The sequence below is a fragment of the Salmo salar genome, chromosome ssa04 (genome assembly GCF_905237065.1).
Source record: "Salmo salar chromosome ssa04, Ssal_v3.1, whole genome shotgun sequence".
Classification (NCBI taxonomy): domain Eukaryota; kingdom Metazoa; phylum Chordata; class Actinopteri; order Salmoniformes; family Salmonidae; genus Salmo; species Salmo salar.
This window is the reverse complement of record NC_059445.1, coordinates 38,671,587-38,696,343: the sequence shown is the minus strand read 5'-3', so window position 1 is coordinate 38,696,343 and position 24,757 is coordinate 38,671,587. Positions and strand designations below refer to the sequence as shown.

The 24,757-nt window shown below is 41.0% G+C and overlaps 1 protein-coding gene across 3 annotated transcripts; it reads left to right on the top strand.

The window, feature by feature from the left end:
• The first annotated feature begins 12 nt into the window (after positions 1–12).
• Positions 13–21,383, top strand: LOC106602967 (fibroblast growth factor 13). 3 transcript variants are annotated; one of them, XM_014196033.2, is made up of 5 exons: positions 13–763; positions 13,725–13,835; positions 14,035–14,138; positions 16,508–16,706; positions 18,190–21,383. In XM_014196033.2, the coding sequence occupies exons 1-5, from the start codon at positions 706–708 to the stop codon at positions 18,330–18,332; spliced, it is 615 nt and encodes a 204-aa protein (XP_014051508.1). In that variant the 5' UTR covers positions 13–705; the 3' UTR covers positions 18,333–21,383. The 3 variants fall into 3 exon arrangements, with proteins under 3 accessions (XP_014051508.1, XP_045572847.1, XP_014051506.1); XM_045716891.1 differs by lacking the exon at positions 13–763 and adding an exon at positions 2,939–3,185; XM_014196031.2 differs by lacking the exon at positions 13–763 and adding an exon at positions 11,066–11,839.
• The last annotated feature ends 3,374 nt before the right edge of the window (positions 21,384–24,757 follow it).

The window sequence follows — 24,757 nt, the reverse complement described above, 5'->3', positions numbered from 1 at the left end:
GAAGAGGCTACTGCCTGTATTGGGAGTAATAATACAAATACGGGGAGTATTTAATGCATTTCAGATGATTTAAATGTAGTTTAATTCATTTTGACTGTTTTGTTTCAATGAAATCTCTTTAAACAACTTGGCACTTGCACGGTGAAGTTGGCACCTTGGAATCTTGAGTCTCGGATAGAGTTCTTCAGTCTCGCAGGCGCTGGACCTGTGTGGCTGAGTGGAGGCGGCGTTGTCTGTTCTTCACTTGCAATTTTGTATCACCTGCTATCAATTTGACACCTTAAAAAATATGATCGTTTATACCAATGTGTGTATGTCTCGGTTATGGCAGTTTTGCTTTGCTTGCAAAAACGTGGCGGAGTGGTCTGAGTATCGAACTGGTTTATGTGGTTTACAACAATGCTGAAAATATCTTCTTTAAGATTACACTAATATGACGTGTTTTATTGGACACTGAGTTCACATGGTAAATTATGTTTTATATATTACCTCTCTCAATAAATCAAGTTAGCAGACTCCCTGGCTAAACGACCAGTAGCCTACGGTCGAGTAGCTTATCCTTAGTGTTTTTGTGCCACAGAGCCCCACCTGATGATTAAAAAAAATCTGAAACCGCTTTACATACTCTTGTAATTCGAAGGAGAACCAGTGTGGCGTTGTTCTGCTGGGTTGAAGCTTCATTGTGCGATTTACCAAGACGGCTCTATGAGTGCAAAGACGGCGAAACAAGTGACAAAAGAGGAAAAGGAACATGCAACCAGAGGTGAGTGATCAGCCTACCTAAATGTCAGAATGTATAGCCTTTAGGAATGCTTTATGTCACTTCCACTGTAATGTAGGGGTTTAACATTAAGTCGGCTAATTATCTTTTAACTAAACGAATTCAGTGCACCTCATCAATATAATATCACAACGGGTTTTGACTATTGTCAAGGTTACCTACACACAGTCGATCCGATATGCAAATAACAAGGAGAAACGACTTGATAGAAATGTAAATAGTGTAGGCTAAACAGAATATGCCGTGTGCGTGGATTTTTAGCAGTAGTGAGAATATACCGTAGGGGCGAGAAACGCGAGACAGACACCCAGTCTGTTATGACAACCGTAGTGCGTAGTGGAGAGGTTATGGTGGTTCACTGCGAGGTGCGCCTTCTGGACAAATATTTATGTCATGAACAGAATCTCCGCGGGAAACGCCGCAATGGAAGCTGGGAAAAATTAAATTGCCATGGAGACAAAGGAGGTAGTAGACCGCGAGTTCCCACCGCTTTCACTACAGGGAGTTCACCAAATGATGTATATAAACCCTGAATTGCTGATTCTATGGATTGGCCATTGAGGCTTTGAAGCCACCGGTCGGCCATGTTGGCACTCCCCAGTTAATATATTTAACTATTTTTTTGTTGTAGTGGGGACAGTAAAATTAGTCATCTCTAAAAAAATATACTATAATGAAAATATTTGTATATATTTTTCCCTTTTGTATTTTTAAGTTTGCAATAAGTTGTCTGTAATATAATAAATGTGGCAAAACGAATGTAGACGTTAATAAATGCATTTCTATTAGCTTCCAAAATATTTTTACACTGTGGGGGAGTGCCAAGATGGAGGCACGGTGGCTTCAACACAGCGCCCCTTATTAGTCATCTAGTGCATATATAATTCATTGAGTAGACCTCTACAGGGAGTAGACCTAACAGGGTTTAGACCAAGAGCTCTCACAATAACATCATATTCATACATTAGAAAAACAATGGTTCATTCATAGCATTCACATGACTAGAATGACTAAATAGTAGCCTAGGTGGGCATCTCAGAGACTCCAGGTAATTGTAGCTACTCAGAGTAAGGATAAGTCAAAACAGTTATCTGGTAAGGGTACAACAAAACATCAATGCACTCTCTCTCTCTTTCTCTGGTAGAAGGTTAGATGTCATTTAGCCAATTTCTAAGGACCCCAAAGGATCTTGAATTTTTAGATGCAGCGGATTAAGCTAGTGTAGACTGTAAACACAAAGTAATTCAACGTTTATAAAATCATGTGAATTAAGGAGGTTAAATAAAGTGCAGATAAAGCAACAGAACGGTTGATAACATAAGGATTTGCAAGTTGAGATGATGGCACTTTCAATTGTCTTTTTCCTTAAAGGATAGTAAAGGTGGGGATCTCCCGTAATGTTTCAGCTCAACATCCATATTGGATTTTCTACTGGATTTTCTAGACTGTCAAAGGGCTGTTTGTGTTGTGTTTCAGGCCCCAACATCTTGTATAAACAAATGTTTTTATATATTTTTTGTCCCATATGAATTGTTGCTTTAAAGCCCTGTTCTATGCTTTAGACATGAACACAAGTGACTGTCAATTGTGTCAGCGTAAGCCACATTATTGTAGATTGTTATTCGGCAGATGGAGGTCTGTCTCTGCCCATAGCCACAGCAGACCCTAGGGCTGCAAGACTGCCGTCTCTCACCGCCCACTGATCATTTGTGGACACTAACATATCTATCCTGACAGTTTATCATCAGTATTAAAGTGTAGGAAGCGGGAGATAATGTAACTCACCGCAATTTAACTACATGCATATATTTTTGATTCTGATTGATACCGCTTCAACGTATTCATTTATGCCAACTGGTCATTTATCCAAATTACAAAGCAAATTTTGTATGGAAAAAGTAGAGGTATCAAAAAGGCTTTTATTGAAGATGTTTAAATTCCATTTACACCAAAAACCCTCCGTCCAATCTCCTTCGCCACAGGCTTACACACGACAGGAGCGCATCGACATGTGTCTTGGCGGCACAGTCACTCATCCTGAGTACTGGCAGTGCCTAGTCACAATTTTCCAGGCCAAATGGTGTGCATTACCTCCAGAAGAAAGATAATGGACATTTGTGTTCTTCCTTTATCTTGCAGGATATTCTGCTGTCTCTGGTGAGAGAGGGTTATATAAATCCATGTCTTACTGTGTGTTTCCAGTGTGTGTATTGTTGGTGCACACAATCTAACTCATTTTATGGTATGATATTAAATACCCTGGATTATGTTCTGTTACGGCAGGATTCTAGCCAATCTGTGGATGTGGTGATTATTGAGTCCCCCTGCCGTAATACGTGTTACAAAATCTTCTGCTGTCGATTGAAGCAAGCCATCAGAATGGGAAGAGAAAACTCTCCTGAGGGTTTGTCCATGAAAATGTTATGTTTGCACCTGGTTTGGCTTTTTGATATAGATCTTTGGGTTTTGCTTGAATTCAGTTGTCCTTTGAATGGCATGTTGATGTCATTCAACAGGATTATGATGTGCTTTTTCACGGAATTGGAACCCCCCGCAGCCTTGATGCACCATTTACATTACATTACATTTAAGTCATTTAGCAGACGCTCTTATCCAGAGCGACTTACAAAATGGTGCATTCACCTTATGATATCCAGTGGAACAACCACTTTACAATAGTGCATCTAAATCTTTTAAGGGGGGGTTAGAAGGATTACTTTATCCTATCCTAGGTATTCCTTAAAGAGGTGGGGTTTCAGGTGTCTCCGGAAGGTGGTGATTGACTCCGCTGTCCTGGCGTCGTGAGGGAGCTTGTTCCACCATTGGGGTGCCAGAGCAGCGAACAGTTTTGACTGGGCTGAGCGGGAACTGTGCTTCCTCAGAGGTAGGGGGGCCAGCAGGCCAGTGGTGGATGAACGCACCACAGTAAACCTTTAATGCTTTTTTCCTTCATGGGAGAAGTAGTAGGTGATGATGTCTTGGACCACATTTTCGTCTGTACATAAAGCGTGTCAGAGTAGTAGTGCTGATCCTAGATCAGTACTTATACTCTGACCCACTTTATGAATACGGACCCTGGAGCCTCTCACTCCTAAATGATTTGACTTTCATTTGGCTCCATCTAGTGGAGAGTGTTCAAGTGTAAAGAGTGACAACTCAACAGAGATAAGTTACCACCGGTTTGTAATACTGCACGTAAGAGGGCATACCTGGTATGCTGGTGTCCTTATAGCCTACCTTGAAAATACAATCTGTAGACTAAAGAATTTGAATTGGATTGGAAACGAACGCCCCTGCCCTGAGATGAAGTTAAACTATAGTTTAATGGTAGAGATTATTGGAAATGGTTTCCGGGAAGCTGGCTATTGTGTCTACATTGAAGTTTTCCCCAATCAGGGGCGGAAATCCCGGGGGGGACGGGGGGACACGACCCCCCATCCTTGGAAAAATATGATTTGTCCCCCCCAATATATCACTGAAACATAACTATGTAATTTAAATAATGTTAATAATACGCAATGAAAGCAATTGTGCTGATTATAGACACTTAATAGCGCGTTTTTAAGTTTCAAAAGATTGCGACCCCCCCGCCCTTTGCCTCACAATGGTTTGATCCACTGCCAGTTCCTTAGCTTGCTACATAACTGCCGTGAGGTTCATCCAGTCAATCGCGCACACACACTAGCTGAATATGCAGAGCTAGCGCGCAAATATGAACTATTAAGCTAGCTAGTACCTATTCCATTTATGTGGCGTCGTCAAAGATGGAATCAGCATGCAGATGATGTAAGTTAGTGCTTCAAAGTCCCTGTGATAAGGTTAGCGATAAACTGAAGTCCAAACTGAACAGAACTACACTCTCTTCTACCATTGTCTTAAATATATTTAATGGTCTTGTTGCAAAAGCTAAATTGTCGCAAGGGAACTTTTATTTATTTATTTTATTTCACCTTTATTTAACCCGGGTAGCAAAGATTATAGCAAACACCACTGAAACTGAATTGGTGCTCGCTAGCTTTGCAAATTCAGCTATTGTTAGAAGCCAGCCAATATGAAACAAACTATTAAAATTACAAAAGGTTGCAGCATATGTTGTGTAAATGGTGAACTCATACAGCTGTCAACTCTTGTCATTTTAATCCGTTTCACATTTGCTAGCTACCTTTTAGATCGAAGCCCATATAGAATGATTGAAGATGATAGAAGCCCATCTCCTACTGTAAATAACCTACACAATGTGTGTGTAGCCAGCCAGCCAGCCAGGTAGAAAAATGGCAGAAAAATAAAGGACGGACATCAGAGTATTTTTCAATACACCAAAACGCATAGTAAGAACCCTAGTAGCCTAATATCTCAAAGACTAGTTGATAAAATGTTCATAAGAAAGAAATTAAATTCTAATGGAAATGTTTCACAATGATGTCATTAGGCAGAGCAGGCAACAGATGGCACACAGACAGCAGAGTTGGGGACAGATATGCAGGGACAGACTGGCAGAGACAGGGAGTCTCAGGTAAGTTTGTTGAGTCTTTGTTTGGCAACATTATGAAAGGTTCTCAATTTTTTTGACTTGTAAAATAGGAACATAATTGGAAAATGCCATGGATACCCCCACTCTCAACTTAAACTGGTGACTGAACTAAGATTTGTTAAAGGCAATGGTATTGCTGTTGTGATTAGTTGTGTAGTTTTGGGTACCGGTAGTTAGGAGTACGGCAAACACCTTATTTCTTTGGTTCCTCAATATACATTTACCATATTACAATGTAGGCTATGTGTTACAGCACTACTTTTGGTGTCCCCCTCAGGAATTGCTCTTGAGAAAATTTCATGTGATTGTCCCCTCCAAAGTGGATATCAGATTTTCGCCCCTGTCCCCAATGACTGTGGAAATGTTTATGTTTGTGGTCAGTTAGACTTTATAATAGAGTTACCTAATGATAGACAGGGTCGTAATATGACTGCATCTTACATATTGTAGTTTATATACTATATAGCCTACTCCCCGCACTAATTATGACTAATTCTAATTATTGAAAGATCTTTTTTCATTTGATAATTTCTCTACTGCAAAACCGTTGGCCTCTTATTCACCACGATGACGACCATCTGGGTCGTAACAGGAAGAAAGAGCATGTTAATATAATTGTCCCGAGCTGTAGGCCTAATAAGACTTCCTTATTACTTCTGGATTTAATGAGTTGCTAGTAAAATCTTTAAAGCTGGAATCCTTAGTGGTGAAACTGCGACATTCGTTTGCGATATTACAACAACAAAGAAGTTACTGCAAACAATGAACACGCGCAATAGAACAGAAGCATATATGTACTGTGCATTTTGTTTGCCATGATGCGCAACGTTCCCCCAGCGCTCCCCACCTCTGCTTCATCAACAAACAAAAAACTATTACAACTGCTGTGGGGCAGAAAGTGGCTCTGTTCCCCCCCTACTGCAGAATCCATCTTTAAGGGGGGTGGATTGCTTGGCTTCCCCTTTCTTTCCACGGCTATTGTGGGAGTGTTGTAGTCCATGTAATGGATACCTGCGATCTATTTGATGTTTAGATCAATTCAGCTATGAAGACATCAATGTCACAGTCCATAACATTCACAATTTACAGTATATTTAATGCCAAGGTGAATAAAATGAACATTTGCCATAACAAAGGATAGACTTCCAAGCCAGTATATGCCATGTTATGTTTGTAAAAGGGTTCCCTTACCTTCCTGCACATCAGCGTAGGCTACAGTGGCCCAGTAATGCATGTTTTTTTTTTTCCCGATCAGCGATACCTTGTGATAAATCATTAACGAGCGTTTCTAAAGCCATAATAATGGCCAACTAATGCTCTATAATCATCTCCTATCACAACCACGTGCACAGATTTAATGGATGGAATGCCTTTGAGAATTGTCGGTTTAAACTTCGGAAAGTTCTCTTCCCTTTCACTGTGCATATCGGGGAAGTGCTGAAACATTAACAAAAGACTCTTCCTTGGCGAAGCATGACTTTCCCTCTGCGGAGATCCGCATCAGGTACGCTCATTTAAATACGTTTTATTGTTAAAATATAGAATAATCTTTATGTTTTTAAAATAAAATAGAAAAAAATGAGTTTTGGTGGGGAGGAGGCCCCGATTTAGCTAAAAAGTGTCGTACTTTTCCCATTCAATTCAATAAAATATTAGGTATAGCCCACACTCTTAGCAAAAAGGGTTCCAAAAGGGTTCTTCGGCTGTCCCCATGGGAGAACCATTTTTGGTTCCAGGTAGAACCCTTTTGGGTTCCATGTAGACTCTGTGGAAAGGGTTCTTCATGGAACCCAAAAAGGTTCTATGTGGAACCAAAAGGATTTTACCTGGAACCAAAATGTGTTCTTCAAAGGGTTTTCCTATGGGGACAGCCGCAGAACCCTTTTAGGTTCTAGATAGCACCTTCCTTTCTAAGAGTGTACTGAGCCGACATAGCCTAAATCCTCTTGTTGCATACTGTAGGTTGAAGTAGTTTCCCCTCCTGGAGTGCCTGTTGTGAGTATGAGTGCTGTCCACGGTGCTGATCTTAGACTAACGGTCCCTGTCTATGGTGCTGAGCTCAGAGGTAACATCCCTGTCCATGGTGCTGATCTTGTGACGTTTTTGCACACGGTGCTAATGTAGTGACATTCCCTGTCAAATATAATTGAGTAGGTGTTTCATAGAAATAGTAGTGTACGTTTGCGCTGTCCAAGGTGCTAAAGTTAAGTGAAGCTCCCTGTCCAAGGTACTGAAGTCATAAGTGACACTCCCTGTCCAAGGTGCTGAAGTTATAAATGACGCTCCCTGTCCAAGGTGCTGAAGTGACATTTTGTTGCTTTCCTGCGATATTTGATGTTAAAAAATGTATCTATTCACAGTTTACCTGTTGTTGTTGGTATGGGTGAGAATGTTATTTTACTGTTGATAAGAGAAGGCAAGAATTAGGTGATTCTAAGTGAGTGATTCTCTATGAACTGCAGGTGAGGCAATTGAAGAAATGATCTGTGTTAAGGGCCTTAGAGAGGGCAATTGAACACCAGAGGAACGTAAACAGAAAGTCAAAACAACAGTGCCACTAGTATAAACCTAGATTTATACCACGAATCAAGCAACTAAAGGGCTTTAAAGTGGGGTTGTAATTTGATTGAAATCTTTAATCCAAATACAAAGAAAGTTATAGGGGAAAGTTATACTAGCCTACGTGGACATTTTATTTCACATTAGATCTCATTAAATCTCAATCGAAGAATATGATTGGTTATTCTTTAATTATTCATCCATATAAAACTAGGAGGCGCCACTCATTGATCCTCGAACTTTCATTGACATGAAAGGACCTATAGGATATATGGCGCCAAATCTGAAGCCACAACTAAATTTAAACGCATTTCAATCTGATGACGGATGTGGTTGTTACCTGAGTGAAGACAGGCAAGGCATTGACGTCAGATAGATGTTACCTCCAGATGAAAACCTATACCATAGTCCTTCAGGAATCCGACGACATTTCAGTTTATGTTCTCGGCGCATCGGAATGCACCAATTTCATTAACCCTTTGGAAAGTATATTATTCAGATTCATTTCACATAACCACATCCCTGTTGGAGAGGGGACAGGGAGCTGAATGAGGCATGATCTGCCGCAAACAAGTTAGTCTTCACTCAGCTGGATACACCTCCCTCTCCTGATTCTTTTTGCGATGAGGACATATGCGACATCAGAGCTATCTATATATATCCCTGGATTTATACGATACAACGTTTTCTTGAATTGTTTTTGGATCAGCGTCTCATGCCTTGCCTGTCAAGATGCTTATATTCAGTTACCTGTTTCTCCTAATCAATTTGGACAAGACTCCTGTCTATTGCGCAATTCATACCGCAGAGTTAGGGAGGTGAAAGGAGTAATGGAACCACTAGTATTCTGCCAGCAGCACAAATTAGGGCGTCACTTTTATATGGTAATGAGGAAACCTTCAAAATATAAGCCCACCACTTTTCAACATCATTTTCATTCAGCCATGAAGACATCAATGTCACAGTCCATAACATTCTCCATTTACACTATATTTAATGCCAGGGTGAATAAAATGAACATTTGCCATAACAAAGGATAGACTTCTAAGCCAGTATATGTTTGTAAAGGGGTTCCTTTACCTTCCTGCATATGAGGTTGAAAAGTGTCCCGAATTGCCCTTTAATAATGAAATTATATTTAAATATACATTTGATATTTATTTAATGTAGTGGTGGACACCAATTTTGATAGGTCGATGTGATATCGATATTGTCTGATATCGATATGAGCAAGGCATATTGTGATATTGGTTTATTCTTCAGTGTTCTGTAAAAAAATCTTACATAACTCTTCCTGCATGCGCAATGCCCTCCAACAGACCTTCTCACAGGCTGCTTCTCATTCTTTAAAAAAGTAACACAAAAACTAAAACAGGCTCCTTAGCCTACTTAGTCAACTGTGGATGGGATTCCCATTGTATTTAAACCTGTTTAGGTAGGCTTATGCCACCATAACAAACCTGGCCCAATGGGAAATCCACAAGCAGTTGTCTGGACTATACAGAAAAGTGAACATTCAACACAGTCGCAATGTATTATTCTACAAACCGACATATCAATATTGAATCAAAAAACGCAACTGATGTCGATATAGATTTTCCATATCGGTGCCCATCATTCATTTTGTTTATTTATTCAATGATTGATTGAAACTAATCATAGAGTGTGTTAGACCATGCATATTTAGCCTAAACATTTGATGAAATGGGGGGACTGAAATGAATGAGCGTATCCTAGTGTGTTAGACCATGCATATTTAGCCTAAACATTTGATGAAATGGGGGGACTGAAATGAATGAGCGAATCCTAGTGTGTTAGACCATGCATATTTAGCCTAAACATTTGATGAAATGGGGGGACTGAAATGAATGAGCGTATCCTAGTGTGTTAGACCGGGAATTAACTGACACGTTTTATTAAATCAATTGCAGTGCTTCTCAGAATATTTTCTCTTTCGACTGTTATTGTGGCTTGTCTCACGTAATGCACTTTAAACTCAGAACATGCCTTTGCTGACCGTCCCAGACAATCACCATAATATAAATTGTAACTGACCTTGTCTCTGTTATTGTTTTTGAAAACGAGTTAATAGACCTTTACTGTATACTGCTAACCTTGTTAGATAAGCAGCACATAAAGGCCTGTAACTTGGAAATAATTGTGTCCATTGCTGTTCTGAAAGCGTGATTATACTGTGTACTAATAGCCTGGTTGATATTCATTACGTTTAACTTGTAAATAAACACGATTTTCATTTGGAATAAAATGTTTGCAAGGTGTGTTTGGTTTTTGAGTGTTAATAGTTCTGTGTGTATATAGGCATTGGCTTCAGGACCATGGATAGCGCCAGATCATTGTAAGGCGGTTTCACCTACAATGTTCATATTAAGTACTTGAAATACTGAGGGTTGTTGATAGAGGTAGTCTTCATACATTTCAGGCCCACATTTTACGATACAGGTACTCTACTTTTTATCTACAGTCAAAAATGTCTTCGGTGTTTCAAGTACAGCGTCATCAATGAATTGCAGTGCATTGAGGAGGAAGAGAAGAAAGTGCTGCTGGGTATTTAGACCACAGTCCCCCATTAAATGGCACCATATATAGATAAACTATATGATATATCTTTGAGCCAATATGTAATTGCTGGGGACCAATGGATTGGTTGGAGTAGAAAGTGCTGCTGGGTATTTAGATCGCATTTCCCCAAGAAATAACACCATATATAGATTCTACAGACCCCACTGAGTAATCCCAATCCCCCTTTTACCTCTGCACATTGGATCGTTTTTTCTATATAAGCCAATATGTAATTCTTACACAGTGTATGGAGAGGGTGGAGTAAGGAGTCACTAGCACTCTGTATTAAACCCATTGCCCAGACCAATTTAGGTTTTGCAGACTCTATTGAGTAATTCCAGTTACATATATTTGTATTTTATTAAAAGTGTATTTCTTTAAATATAGTCTACACAATAGCTTTCAACATACCAGTATTGGTGTAAACCTTCTAAAGTGGTTGCAATGCTGTGAAAAACATTTGTACTGCACTAGAGTGCTAAATATATATATATATTCCTAAAGTTTAGCGTGTCTTTGCAGGGGGACTCTTATTTTTAAATAACAAATTTGTGCTCTTGCAGCCAGCATAATATCCTGCTGCTAGGAGAACGGTAATAGGGGAACCTCTGCACCAAAATGAGGCTAGACTCTCTCTCTCTCCTCACAGCATAACATACATGATTTTTATACCTCATGGCTTTAACAGGTTCCCTTTACCATAAGCCATACTGTAGGTGGCATTGGCTCCAACCCGGAGGAGAGGATTGCTTGTGGTTGCTGCATCAACGGCACACATAACTATGACAAGAGTTGTTTCATTGACTGAAAAACAATTTGAGGACTGCATTTTTCTCACGTAGAGCGGACACATCACAGCCATTGTGTGCATGCAAGAGAAGCTGCGGTGATCAACAACAAATCAAATGCATAAATTGGAGGGACTAGCTGTTGATTCACAGCTGGAGGCGCCCAAGGTTTTTCTGCTTGGAATATCCCGAATCTTCTTTTCCAGCTTTGACAATTAAAATGTGTAGGCTAATATAATAATTTTATTACACACTTGAAGGCTATCATGGATTATTTGGTTGACTTAAAAACAATACTACAAAGACTGCATTGGTTAATATTCATTGTTTGGTGAGCGGAGGATCTCCAATTTTCTCCTGGGACGTTTTGTCATCACCAAGCCGCCAAGCTGGCTATGGCCGCGGCGATCGCCAGCTCCCTCATTCGGCAGAAGAGGCAGGCGAGGGAGCGGGAGAAGGCGAATGCCTGCCGCTGCGCAAGCAGTCCGGATAATTGCAAAGCAGGGGACAGGGGACCCTGTGAGAAACCGAGCAAGCTGAACGTGTTCTCACGCGTCAAACTCTTTGGCTCTAAGAAACGGAAGAGAATAAGGCGACCAGGTGTGCTCTTGAGTGTGATCTTTCGACTTAACACAAAAAAACGGTCATCATAACCATCATCATCATCAGCGGTGTAGTGGTGACTGGAGAAGTGGGTATACTTTCATTTTGCTAATCATTTCCCAAACGGTCAGCCCGGCGAAAGGAAAGGTGCCCTGTGTGAAAAATTCTATGAGAAACAGTGATATACACTCTGAATGATCTAAAATGATCAATCCCATATTGGTCTTTCACAGTCAGGCCAACCCAAGCCGTACTGTGCAATTAGGCTAATTGTAGGCCTGTTATTGAAACAGATAAATGAGGCTGTCAGAAATGTACAGGTTTAGAATTTTTCCCATTTTCTTCAGGTTTTTGGACTCACAGTCACACTTTTTTAATAGAAAAAAAACGACAACATTTGGTGTTCTAAGTCGATAACAAACCTTAAACCACATCAGGAGACCATTTTTGAGGTTTGGGAAAAATCGAAGAATATTTGATTTTTAAGTGTAGTTACCCTTTAATTCAAGTGTGCAGGCACCTAGCACTGTTGTTTGGTTAGTGGTGTTTCTGTAGCACATAAGATGGAGTTTGCAAAAAAAATTGCCAATGGATTGGTGCAACTAATCATGATATAATTCTGCCAGGTAGGCATAGGCTACTTTGTAGCTATTTAATATTTAATTGAGAAGGTTTATGGGAAAGCCTTTTTCGTCTACCAGAAGCCGGTTAGGCCTATCATCACCATCGTTCAATTTTTCCTGTTCCTTAATTGTTGAAACCTGGATGTTTTACTTCATATTATGAGGCATGTCTTACCTTGCTTTAAAGTAGCCTATAGCCAAAATCCCACCATAGAAAATATGGAGGTAATTATTTAAAAAAGACTTCCTCATTATGAGTTCTCCTGTTCTATTGGTTTTCTTTCCACTTTCTTTCATTGTCTAGCAGCCAAAGGCATTATCCTAGTCATATTAGCATCCCATGATAGTTGTTGCATCTTTAGATCTCCCCTCTTTCTAAATTTCTGCTCACGTGCAGTTCGCATTTTTCGAACAGTATATATCCGCAAATTGCATTTTGGAACATTTGCACATAGGACTACCGCTGCTCCTAAAATGTGATCAAATAATAGTTTGCCAACATTTTAAGTAAACATTCTGACCTGTTCCATCAGCCGTATTAATTGATATGGCATGTACCTCCACCACACTACTTTGATACGCATCGTGGGGACTACGAAGTGAGTATACGCAATGCCCACTGAAAAATAAGTCGGTATACCCTTCACTACACCACTGATCATCACCACGAACACCAACAACACCACTTCTATCACACCACTCAACACTTTCAAATGTGAAGACCTTGGAGTAATGGAAGCTCTGTCCAAATGGTGATATTATAGCATAAGAAAGACCTTATTTGACGACCTATTCCATCAAACTCTGGTGATCCTGCAAGTCCATGCACTCATCAATTCATTACTTCACTCGAACACCAGCAATACATTCAGTGTCATTATCGGAGAAGTGCACAACACCTTCACACTTCCAACGCTTCTGTTGTGCATGAAATTATCATCTAAACAAGAATTACATTCAAAATACATTGTACCGTATCCAGGAAGCTAGTGCACCTGTTTTTGAATCTATGAATTAGCTTCTTTTTTTTTTTTGCATGGCCGGTCACCACGATCCCAGGTACCCATCACACTGTCTGGGTTTGTGCCATAGTGTGATGTCTATGGGATGCCTGAGGTTCCCCGGCAAGTTTACTACTGACTGTGAAGCAGTGGCAAACGAGTAGCGTTGGACTATAGACATGGCATATGTCCAATCTCTCCTCTCCTCCTCTCTTCCCTCTCCTCCCGTTCTCCCGCTCTGCCCTGTCGTCGCCGCAGAGCCCCAGCTCAAGGGGATAGTAACAAGGCTGTACAGCCGCACAGGCTTCTACCTTCAGATGCAAGCTGATGGAACCATCGATGGAACCAAGGACGAGGACAACAGCCATGGTAGGACGATGTGCATTTGACTGGTGTTTTTGCCTTTAATTCATGCTGATTTCAGATTATTGTTATGTAGAATTCAAGAAGAAATGTAGGCTTGACTTTTTTGCTCAACATTTCCTGCAGCTGTATTTTCACTATTACATATTGAGTATATTGTTTCTCTTATACAGTATACCTCTCTCTTTTGTATTCCACATTGCAGCTGTGTTCAACCTCATTCCTGTTGGGCTGCGAGTTGTGGCCATCCAGGGGGTTCAGACCAAACTCTACCTGGCCATGAACAACGACGGCTTCCTGTATACCTCTGTGAGTCTCTTTCCTTCCCAACCACAACATTGGGTCTCCTACACGCTACACACAGGTTGTACAGTACATTCGGAAAGTATTCAGACCCCTTGACTTTTTCCACATTTTGTTACATTACAGGCTTATTCTAAAATGTATTAAATAAATGTTTTTCCTCATCAATCTACACATAATAACCCGTCCAGCCAAACTGAGCAATCGGGGGAGAAGGGCCTTGGTCAGGGAGGTGACCAAGAACCCGATGGTCACTCTGACAGAGCTCCAGAGTTCCTCTGTTGAGATGGGAGAACCTCCCAGAAGGACAACCATCTCTGCAGCACTCCACCAATCAGGCCTTTATGGTAGAGTGGCCAGACTGAAGCCACTCCTCATTAAAAGGCACAAGACTGCCCGCTTGGAGTTTGCCAAAAGGCACCTAAAGGACTCTCAGACCATGAGAAACAAGATTCTCTGGTTTGATGAAACCAAGATTGAACTATTTGGCCTGATTGCCAAGCGTCATGTCTGGAGAAAACCTGGCACCATCCCTAAGGTGAAGCATGGTGGTGGCAGCATCATGCTGTGGGGATGTCTTTCAGCGGCAGGGACTGAGAGACTAGTCAGCATCGAGGGAAAGATGAGCAAAGTACAGCGAGATCCTTGACGAAAACCTGCTCCAGAGCGCTCAGGACCTCAGACCGGGGCGAAGGTTCACCTTCCAACAGGACAATAACGCTAAACACACAGCCAAGACAACGCAGGAGTGGCTTCGGGACAAGTCTCTGAATATCCTTGAGTGGCCCAGCCAGAGCCCGGACTTGAACCCGATGTAACATCTCTGGATAGACCTGAAAAAAGCTGTGCAGAGACGCTCCCCATCCAACCTGACAGAGCTTGAGAGGATCTGCAGAGAAGAATGGGAGAAACTCCCCAAATACAGGTGTGCCAAGCTTGTAGCGTCATACCCAAGAAGACTCAAGGATGTAATCACTGCCAAAGGTGCTTCAACAAAGTACTGAGTAAAGGGTCTGAATACTTATGTAAATGTGATATTTCTGTTTTTTTATTTTTAATACATTTGCAGAAATGTAAAAAAAACTGTTTTTGCTTTGTCATTATGGGATATTGTGTGTAGATTGACGAGGTAAACAAGCAATTTAATCATTTTTACAATAAGGCTGTAATGTAACAAAATGTGGAAAAAGTCAAGGGTTGTGAATACTTTCCGAATGCACTGTATACCACAGTATAGTAATTACCTGTGTTACTGAGCTAGTTGATTACATTGAAGGTTACCTTAACTGCCATGTTAATTACATTTAAGAATCATTTGTTGGTGTGAAAACCCAAGTTGGTTCCATTTGTTATGTCCCCATTGGTAACCTGCATCTTATTGAGAGGGCTGGTTTGTATTCTGGAAGAGTTGCAAGTTACCATGGAGACACATGAGTATGGAAATGCTAATGTTAACCCTCTCAAGTTGTTGTTGTTTTAGCTTTGGTAAGGTTATTTAGCAATCTGGATGGATATTGAATTTCAAACACTTTATTTAGATTCATTATGTTTATTTAAATTCCCTAAAGCATAGTATAGTCATTTGTGTGTGTGTGTGCGCGTGTGTGTGTGTGCGTGTGTGTGTGTGTGTGTGTGTGTGTGTGTGTGTGTGTGTGTGTGTGTGTGTGTGTGTGTGTGTGTGTGTGTGTGTGTGTGTGTGTGTGTGTGTGTGTATGTGTGTGTGTGGTCACCATGAACATCGGTGTCGCTGGGTATCTCGTGCCAGAATGTGGTTTTGTATCGATCTTTACCAATGAAAGTATTGATCTTTGTCTGGCAATTGAATGAGTCAGTGTTTTCATAGCGTGCAGTTTAAAAGTCACAATCTGAGCAAGCTGTGAGAGTGATGGATGGCTCGTGGTGGCTCCAAAAATCTGAGATTCCCATCCTAGGCTTATTCACATAGTATGGCAAGCGAGTTCAATTCAGCTCATCAGTCAACTGAGGTTTTCGCATTGTAGATTTGCTGCCGGGCACTGTGTGGCCGTCCTATCCTGACTTGTAAGCTGTGCACGTAAAAGGTTCCCAAGCATAGAAATGGAATTGGTCCCAACTGCATTTCAGCTCAGTCTTCTGTGCCGCTTTGAACCGATTCTGTCAGTGTTTCATTCCAGTTAGTTGTTCCATCCCTTCTGTCGTCATTTACTCCCCTTTGGGCATTTGATATGAATGGATAGCCTAGGTGAGAGTGAAATGGCTGAAACTAGGTGGAGCTTTCTTTCTTTCTCTCTCTCTCTCTGTCTGTCCATCTCGGTTTCCTCTCTCTTCATTTTTTTCTCTCACATACCCACATTCCCACTCCTGTCTTTCTCTCTCTTCGCTGTCTCCCTCTTTAGGAGCACTTCACCCCAGAGTGTAAGTTCAAGGAGTCAGTGTTTGAGAACTACTACGTGACCTACTCCTCCATGATCTACAGACAGCAGCAGTCAGGCAGGGCCTGGTATCTTGGCCTCAATAAAGAGGGGGTCATCATGAAGGGCAACCATGTGAAGAAGAATAAACCAGCGGCCCACTTCATCCCTAAACCACTGAAAGGTACGTGGGCCTTTTTCTGTGAGGCGTTGTGTATCTGTGTTGAAGTCTGTTGGGGGAACCCTGAAGTGACTCGTTAGAAAGACTCGCCCTAGTATATTTTGGCGTTTTACTGAAGAATGTTTGTCAAAAGCATAATCAGTGTTGGGGAAGCTACTCTGGAAAAATAGTTTACCAAGCTACCGGTTACTTCACACCGGCAGAAGTAAAGTTACACTAAAGCGACCCTTAAGAAACACATTGTTTACTTAACTAAAGTTACTTTGAAAAAGTAGTTCACTACATCCAAACTACTTTCAATGCCAATAAAGAAAGGAAATTCTTGCCTACTTTATCCATATTTTCTTTTTGCAAAATAAGTAGTGCGTAGTTCCAGTAGTTAGCTACACCGTCTCATGGCAAACAAAGTATTTAACTACCGTAATTTCCGGACTATTGAGCGCACCTGAATATAAGCCGCACCCACTGAATTTTTTTTAATTTTTTTATTTTGAACATAAATAAGCCGCACATGTCTATAAGCCGCAGGTGCCTACCGGTACATTGAAACAAATTAACTTTACACAGGCTTTAACGAAACACGGCTTGTAACAAAAATAAATAGGCATTAACGAAACATGGCTTGTAACAAAAATAAATAGGCTTTAACGAAACACGGCTTGTAACAAAAATAAATGGGCTTTAACGAAACATGGCTTGTAACAAAAATAAATAGGCTTTAACGAAACACGGCTTGTAACAAAAATAAATGGGCTTTAACGAAACATGGCTTGTAACAAAAATAAATAGGCTTTAACGAAACACGGCTTGTAACAAAAATAAATGGGCTTTAACGAAACATGGCTTGTAACAAAAATAAATAGGCTTTAACGAAACACGGCTTGTAACAAAAAATAAAAAATTTGCAGTAAGCTTTAGTTGTCAATTCCTCACGCTGCTGTTTCCAACGTCTTATCATCGACTCATTAAGACCAAGCTCCTGTGCAGCAGCTCTATTTCCTTTTCCAACAGCCAGATCAATCGCCTTCAACTTGAAAGCTGCATCATATACATTTCTCCGTGTCTTTGCCATGATGAGGGTGACAAAATGACTACCGTAATCAGAATGATGGGAAGTTTGAGAGCGCTCGATTTAATATAAACAGTAAACAAAAAAGTTGTTTGACCTTAACCCGTTAGGCAATTTCATTGGTCTAATGAAAGCTTCATGCCGCCAAAAAAACTGAGCACGTCACAGAATGTGTTTTTTTGGAGAAAAAAGATTTGAAAGCGGGAAAAATCCATATATTAGCCGCGTCCTTGTTTAAGCCGCGAGGTTCAAAGCGTGGGAAAAAAGTTGCGGCTTATAGTCTGGAAATTACGGTACTGTAAACACCACCAAGCTGGAGCAAAATGTAATTACTACTCCCCAACACTGTACATAATACAGATAACCAGACTTTATCTTTACCAAACGTGATCTCCTCTCTGCCTCTTTCTCTTCCAGTTGCCATGTACAGAGAACCATCACTCCATGACCTGACCGAGTTCTCCCGCTCCGGCAGCGGTACTCCCACCAAGAGCCGCAGTGCATCGGCCCTGCTGAACGGTGGAGGGAAGACACTGAGCCAGAACGAGCAGTCCACATAGCTGTGGGGATCAGCCTCGGTACAGTAAGCAGACTCAACTGATCCTCGTCAAACTGAACAGGTGGAGAGCAAGGAAATTAGCTTAGCTTAGTGTGTACTGAAACCACTGTGACAGACTGTGACATCATCAATGAAATAAATCCATGAGCTTCTGCGGGTCAACTTTGCTATGAACTTTGATACAAAAGGCCTAAACCATTTTCCTGGTCTGGAGTATATATTCTTCCGTGGATTATTCTTGAGCATATGTAGCGTATTACCCATGTATATCTTTCTCTAAGGGTCTTGAGAGGGAGAGCTACTGGCCAGTATTTATGTGGTCCGTGATCGGTCGCTTCCATGCCTCCTAAAAAAAGCAATTTTTTTGGGGTGTTTGAGTCCAAGAAAGGTGTACATATCTGCAAGCCTTCTGCCTCGGTCTTACTATCTGCCATATGCATTGCTTGCCAGCCGTACCCATTGCGTTAATTTGTTCCTGTGTACCAAAGACTCAAACCTGTTTCTCTGGTTTTGCTGAAGACAAAAAAGTTGAAAACACTGTGGACTAATCGTACTACCTACTATTTACAACATACTGTTTGGCAAAAATGTATACAATAAGTAACACATTTCAACATACTAGGCTCACTCATACTGAAAATGCCTCATCTAATGCGTTGTTTTCCACCATTCATACATTTTGGTACAACTCTTTCCCTTATCTGATTATCAGCTGTTGCCAAACACACGTTGGTCTGAAAAGAGGTTTCTCTTCCCCCCCCCAATAGCACGTAGCGAACTCGTACTAGATGAAACGTGAAATGACTATGACATCGTGGCATTTAAAGCGTCTAACATTTTCTAAATTTGACACACCACAAAACTTTCTTTCGAACGCAAGTAGACTATGAGTAGGCCACGGGTAATTGGACAGGGCCAATGTGTGGTTTATAGGGACTTGTTTTCACAGACCCTCACTGTTGATCTATATTATTTAAAGAGTCAGTTTCCATCTTCAGTTATTCCATCTGAAAGCCTAACCAGAGACCTCTTGAGTTTTGGGAGATCTTGTTGTTTGAATATCTTCGTCAACCCTTTTACAGCGTTGTGTCATTAGTAGGTTCCTTTTCCATTCTAGATGACATAGCAAACCATGAACGTACTTTCATAGTGTATTTAGGTGTGTTTCGTCTTTTGTTTACGTGTATGTGTATTACGTGCTTGCTTGCGTGTATGTGCAAGGATAATAACATAATCCCTGATTTTTTTTTTTTAATGTACAATCAAGCGGGGATTATTAGTGAAATTGAGGGCTCTTCCAGATAAAATGATTATATGTATTCTCCTGCATTGTTTTTTCCTTCCCTGGGGCCAAATGCACTGAACAAAAATATAAATGCAACCTGCAACAATTTCAAAGATGTGACTGAGTTACAGTTCATGTAAGGAAATCAGTCAATTGAAATAAATTCCTTAGGCCCTAATCTATGGATTTCACATGACTGGGAATACAGATATGCAACTGTTGGTCACAGATACCTTTAAAAAAAGTTAGGGGCATGGATTTAAAAAATACTGTCAGTATCTGGTGTGATCACAATTTGCCTCATGCAGCGTGACACATCTCCTTCACATATAGTTGACCAGGCTGTTGTTAGTGGCCTGTGGAATGTTGTCCCACTCCTCTTCAATGGCTGTGTGAAATTGCTAAATATTGTCGGGAACTGGAACACACTATCATACACGTTGATCCAGAGCATCCCAAACATGGTCAATGCGTGACATGTCTGGTGAGTATGCAGGCCTTGGAAGAACTAGGACATTTTCAGTTTCCAAGAATTGTGTAGATATCCTTGCGACGTGGGGCTGTGTATTATCATGCTGAAACATGAGGTGATGGCGGCGGATGAATGGCACGACAATGGGCCTCAGGATCTCGTCACAGTATCTCTGTGCATTCAAACTGCCATCGTTAAAATGCAATTGGGTTCGTTGTCCGTAGCTTATGCCTGCCCCATACCATAACCCCACCGCCACCATGGGGCACTCTGTTCACAACGTTGACATCTGTTAATTGCCCGGTAAAGTTAAAACTGGGACTCATCCGTGAAGAGCACACTTCTCCAGCGTACCAGTGGCCATCGAAAGTGAACATTTGTCCACTGAAGTCGGTTACGACGCCGAACTGCAGTCAAGACCCTGGTGAGGACAACGAGCACGCAGATGGCCTTCCCTGGAACAGTTTCTGACAGTTTGTGCAAACCCACAGTTTCATCACCTGTCCGGGTGGCTGGTCTCAGATGATCCCACATGTGAAGAACCCGGATGTAGAGGTCCTGGGCTGGCATGTGAGGCCATTTGGATGTACTGCCAAATTGTCTAAAACAACATTAGAGAAATTAACATTCAATTTTCTTGCAACAGCTCTGGTGGACATTCCTGCAGTCAGCATGCCAATTCCATGCTCCCTCAAAACTTGAGACATCTGTGGCATTGTGTTGTGTGACAAAACTGCACATTTTAGAGTGGCCTTTTATTGTCCCCAGCGCAAGGTGCACCTGTGTAATGATCATGCTGTTTAATCAGCTTCTTAATATGCCACATCTGTCAGGTGGATGGATTATCTTGGCAAAGGAGAAATGCTCACTAACAAGGATGTAAACCAACGTGTGCACAAAATTTGAGAGAAAGTAGTGTTTTTTTGTGCGTGGGGAACATTTCAGGGACCTTTTTATTTCAGCTGACGAAACACGAGACCAACTCTTTACATGTTGCGTTTATATTTTTGTTCAGTATAGATGCTGATGTCTATCATTTGGTTTGATTCATTGATTTATTGACAATATTATTGCATGGGTGACTGTGGACCTCTGGGAACTAGCAGCATGATGTACTACTGTAGGTCTAGTGTTCTTATTATCTATCTGTTTTGGACCCTGTGCTCCAGTCTGTACCAGACTACAAGTGAATGATCCATAGCACAGACACACGTTTAATCTGGAACCTTCTTCCAGTTTGTTATTTGTTGTTCTAATGAAAAAGCACTGAATAAAATGTTTATAAAGAAATACAATTTTTGTGAAATTGTGCTTATGCTGTCCCTCTTTTCCACTTGTTGATACTAGTGGCCCCTCCCCAGCTATGAAAGGGTTAAACTGCTGTCATCAGTGCTAGTACTGAGACTACAATATCCTGGGTGGTGTAAAATGTCCATTCATCTATTATGGATGGGCTAGCTAGATCATCTTCAATGAATCCTTAGGGAAGTGACGTACCCCTCCACTAGTGGTACTAAAGACTGAGAGGCCATTAATATTGATGGTAATTCCTCACATGTTGAAATCCAAGGCCATCTCAGCAGGGGGGGTAGCCAACCACACCAGAGTGGAGCACAACTCTAGAGCTCTGCTTGAGATGGGATAGACCTCAGTACAAACAGCATTATAAATGTGAGTGCCCACAAAACCGAGAAAGAGACAGAGAGGGTCAGGAGAAATTGTGCAGACTAAAATAAAATATTGGCAAGAAAAACAACATTTGTTTTATTTGATTTGGTCGAGCATGTCTATTCGCCACAGAAATAGAGAAATGTAGTAATGTGGGGAGAGCCCTTCCGTGCAGTGAGGGTGGAGAAAGCATACAGATGTAAGATCTTAATTTGAGCCAGTTTTCTACAGCAGGAAATAAATCTTGCAGCAACAGGAAATGTGAATTATTATATGGATTATAATTAATGGGAATTTTTTTGTTGGGGTTGATACATTTTTCGTTCGGGCAAATCAAGTCTGACATTTTAAAATGGAAATTAAGAAGAGTGGAGACTGTAATAGCAGCAAAGGGGGGACCAACTCCATATTAATGCCCATGATTTTGGAATGCGATGTTTGACGAGCAGGTGTCCACATACTTTTGGCCATGTAGTGTATGTCAGAGACAGAAATGTCAGAACAAGGGGTTTTGTCAAGGTAGAGATGGACCTCACTAGAAACAAACATCCTACCATGATATACCAAATGATTGATTCTGAATCACTGATTGAATTGAATTTGGCCTAATAGGTTCAAATGAAATGGTTGTGGTTAGCCTACACAACAGAAAACCGATGCAAGGTCAACTGATGTAAGGTCTTGTGTTGGGAACATGACAATGACTTCTTGTGAATAGAGTGGAATTAATTCTCCATGGGACACACTCCGGAAGGAACGCAGATGTGTAGCCAAGACTTGAGAGGAGTTCTGCAGCAGCCTGGCCATCGTCTGTGAGTACCAGAGTCGCCATCTACTGGTGAACAAAGGGAGCCACCATTCCATTTAAATGGGAAATCTACAATTAAAATAATAACAAAGCGCCTAGCCACTTTCGGTAAACAGCGGTGGGATGGGGCTGGAAAAATGTCACCGCTATGAAATCCATAACAGAGCTATGGATGCAAGGACTGACCGTCCATGATATTACAATTACAGTCTTAACCATGTTTTGAGGCTATGCATTGTTTACAAGCAAAGAAGTAAAACGAGCTTATATTTTGGGCTCTGATTGGGTTAGACAGTTGAACTAAGCTCACGACACCTTTCTAAGTTATATTCATCAAGAATAAAAGGCTGTGTAGCGTGAGAGAAAGAAATGTATGTAGCAAATGCAGATTGAACCTTTAATGTAGAGAAGCACGCCGACTGGACAAGGCTCTTTTCGGTTTAACTCCCGCGTCCTCTCTCCTCGGTCTACTTTCGCCTCCTTTTTTGAAAAAGGTCGATGGTAATCGAGGAGAGGCGGCTAGGAGACTGAATGTGGGCGAAAATGCGCTTGTATGAAATGAAAATCTCCTTCCTCACTGAGCACACACTGGTTGAATCAACGTTGTTTTCATGTAATGTCAATGAAATGACATTGAACCAACGTGGAATAGATGTTGAATTGACGTCTGTGCCCAGTGCCCACTCGCACATCATCAGGCAAAAGATGTTTACCGGGGTGGGATCCCAAAATAAATGTGCAAAGTGATAAAAACAAATTAAGTTAGTTGTGCAAGACATTTTAGTATTAAGTAGAATATCGTTTTTAAATGTAGTCTATGCATGCTTTTCTCCTACATTACAATGCAGCATCAGATTCAAAGGGTGATGGAAAAGGTACTAAATTGTCATACTTGAGAGAAAGTAAAGATACCTTAATAGAAAATCAAGTAAAAGTGAGTCGCCCAGTAAAATACTACTTGATTAAAAATCGAAAGTAACAGGTTTTAAATGTACTTAAGTACAGTGGTGGAAAAAGTACTCAATTAACATACTTGAGTAAAGTAAAAAGTAAACGTAAATGCTATACATCAAATTCCTTATATTAAGCAAAGTCGACGGCATTATTTATTTATTTTATTTTTATTTACGAACAGACAGGAGCACACTCCAACACTCAGACATCATTTACAAATGCAGTATTTGTGTTTAGTGAGTCCGCCAGATCAGAAGCAGTAGGGATGACAATGTGTTATATTGATAGGTGCGTGAAGTGGACCATATTGCTGTCCTGCATTCGAAATGTAACGAGTACTTTTGGATGTCAGGGAAAATGTATGGGAGTAAAAAGTACATATTTATTTTATGAATGTAGTGGAGTAAAAGTAGTCAAAAATATAAATAGTGAAGTAAAGATACCAAAAACACCTACTTAAGTAATACTTTAAAGTATTTTCACTTAAGTACTTTACACCACTGGGTGTGGCAGATATCAAAAGTATTCCGCAGTAGGATACACTTGTGCTTCCTCTCCAAAAGGAGGCTATCGAGGAGGGGAGGACCGTTTTCCGTTTCTCTGCTAACGAATTGACACAGTCCCCGACCACTTATTGGTATCCGGGTCACGGAGGACAGAGAACGGAGGACAGACTTTTGCCCAAATGAGAAAAGGCCAAGGTATGGCCATCTGTGCACTTCTAGAATTTGTTAACCCCGTTATTTGTTAACTCTCTCTTTCTCTCCCTTGTAGTTAGTCAGTGTAATGATTAGGGCTCATTCACTTGTTCAAAGGTGCAGTAAGAGTTGTATTTGACACCTGGTTGTTAAGGATTTCTACTGTGGTTTTGGAGTATGGAGTCAGGGCTTGATTCATGCCATCTGGGTAACTGTCTGTTCAGGTCGACCAAAGCCCACCAACAGGGTCATTATCTCAATGCAGTAGAATCCCACTGGACAGCCATATCATTCTGGTTTGAGATGTGTCAGGGCCACTAGCTGCCATTGTTCAAAACAATAGTAGGATTAAGTTGGGTTGAATCAATTTTCACGGCAGAATACAGAAAAAGACAGAGTCACACAGCCATGGTTGGTCACTCCTATATAGAGGGATTCGATAGAGCAGCTCTCCTCTCTTATCTGCCTCAGAATTGCCTTACCTCAACACATACATGGAAACAAGGACCCAGGCCAGTGCTATCCTTCCAGCAGTAGTTGC

Excerpts from the sequence above, each read along its gene's own strand:
- LOC106602967 (XM_014196031.2), top strand. The coding sequence starts at position 11,635 with ATGGCCGCGGCGATCGCCAGCTCCCTCATTCGGCAGAAGAGGCAGGCG. Across the intron at positions 11,840-13,724 it reads GAAGAGAATAAGGCGACCAG|AGCCCCAGCTCAAGGGGATA; the intron begins GTGTGCTCTTGA and ends TCGTCGCCGCAG. Across the intron at positions 14,139-16,507 it reads ACGGCTTCCTGTATACCTCT|GAGCACTTCACCCCAGAGTG; the intron begins GTGAGTCTCTTT and ends CTCCCTCTTTAG.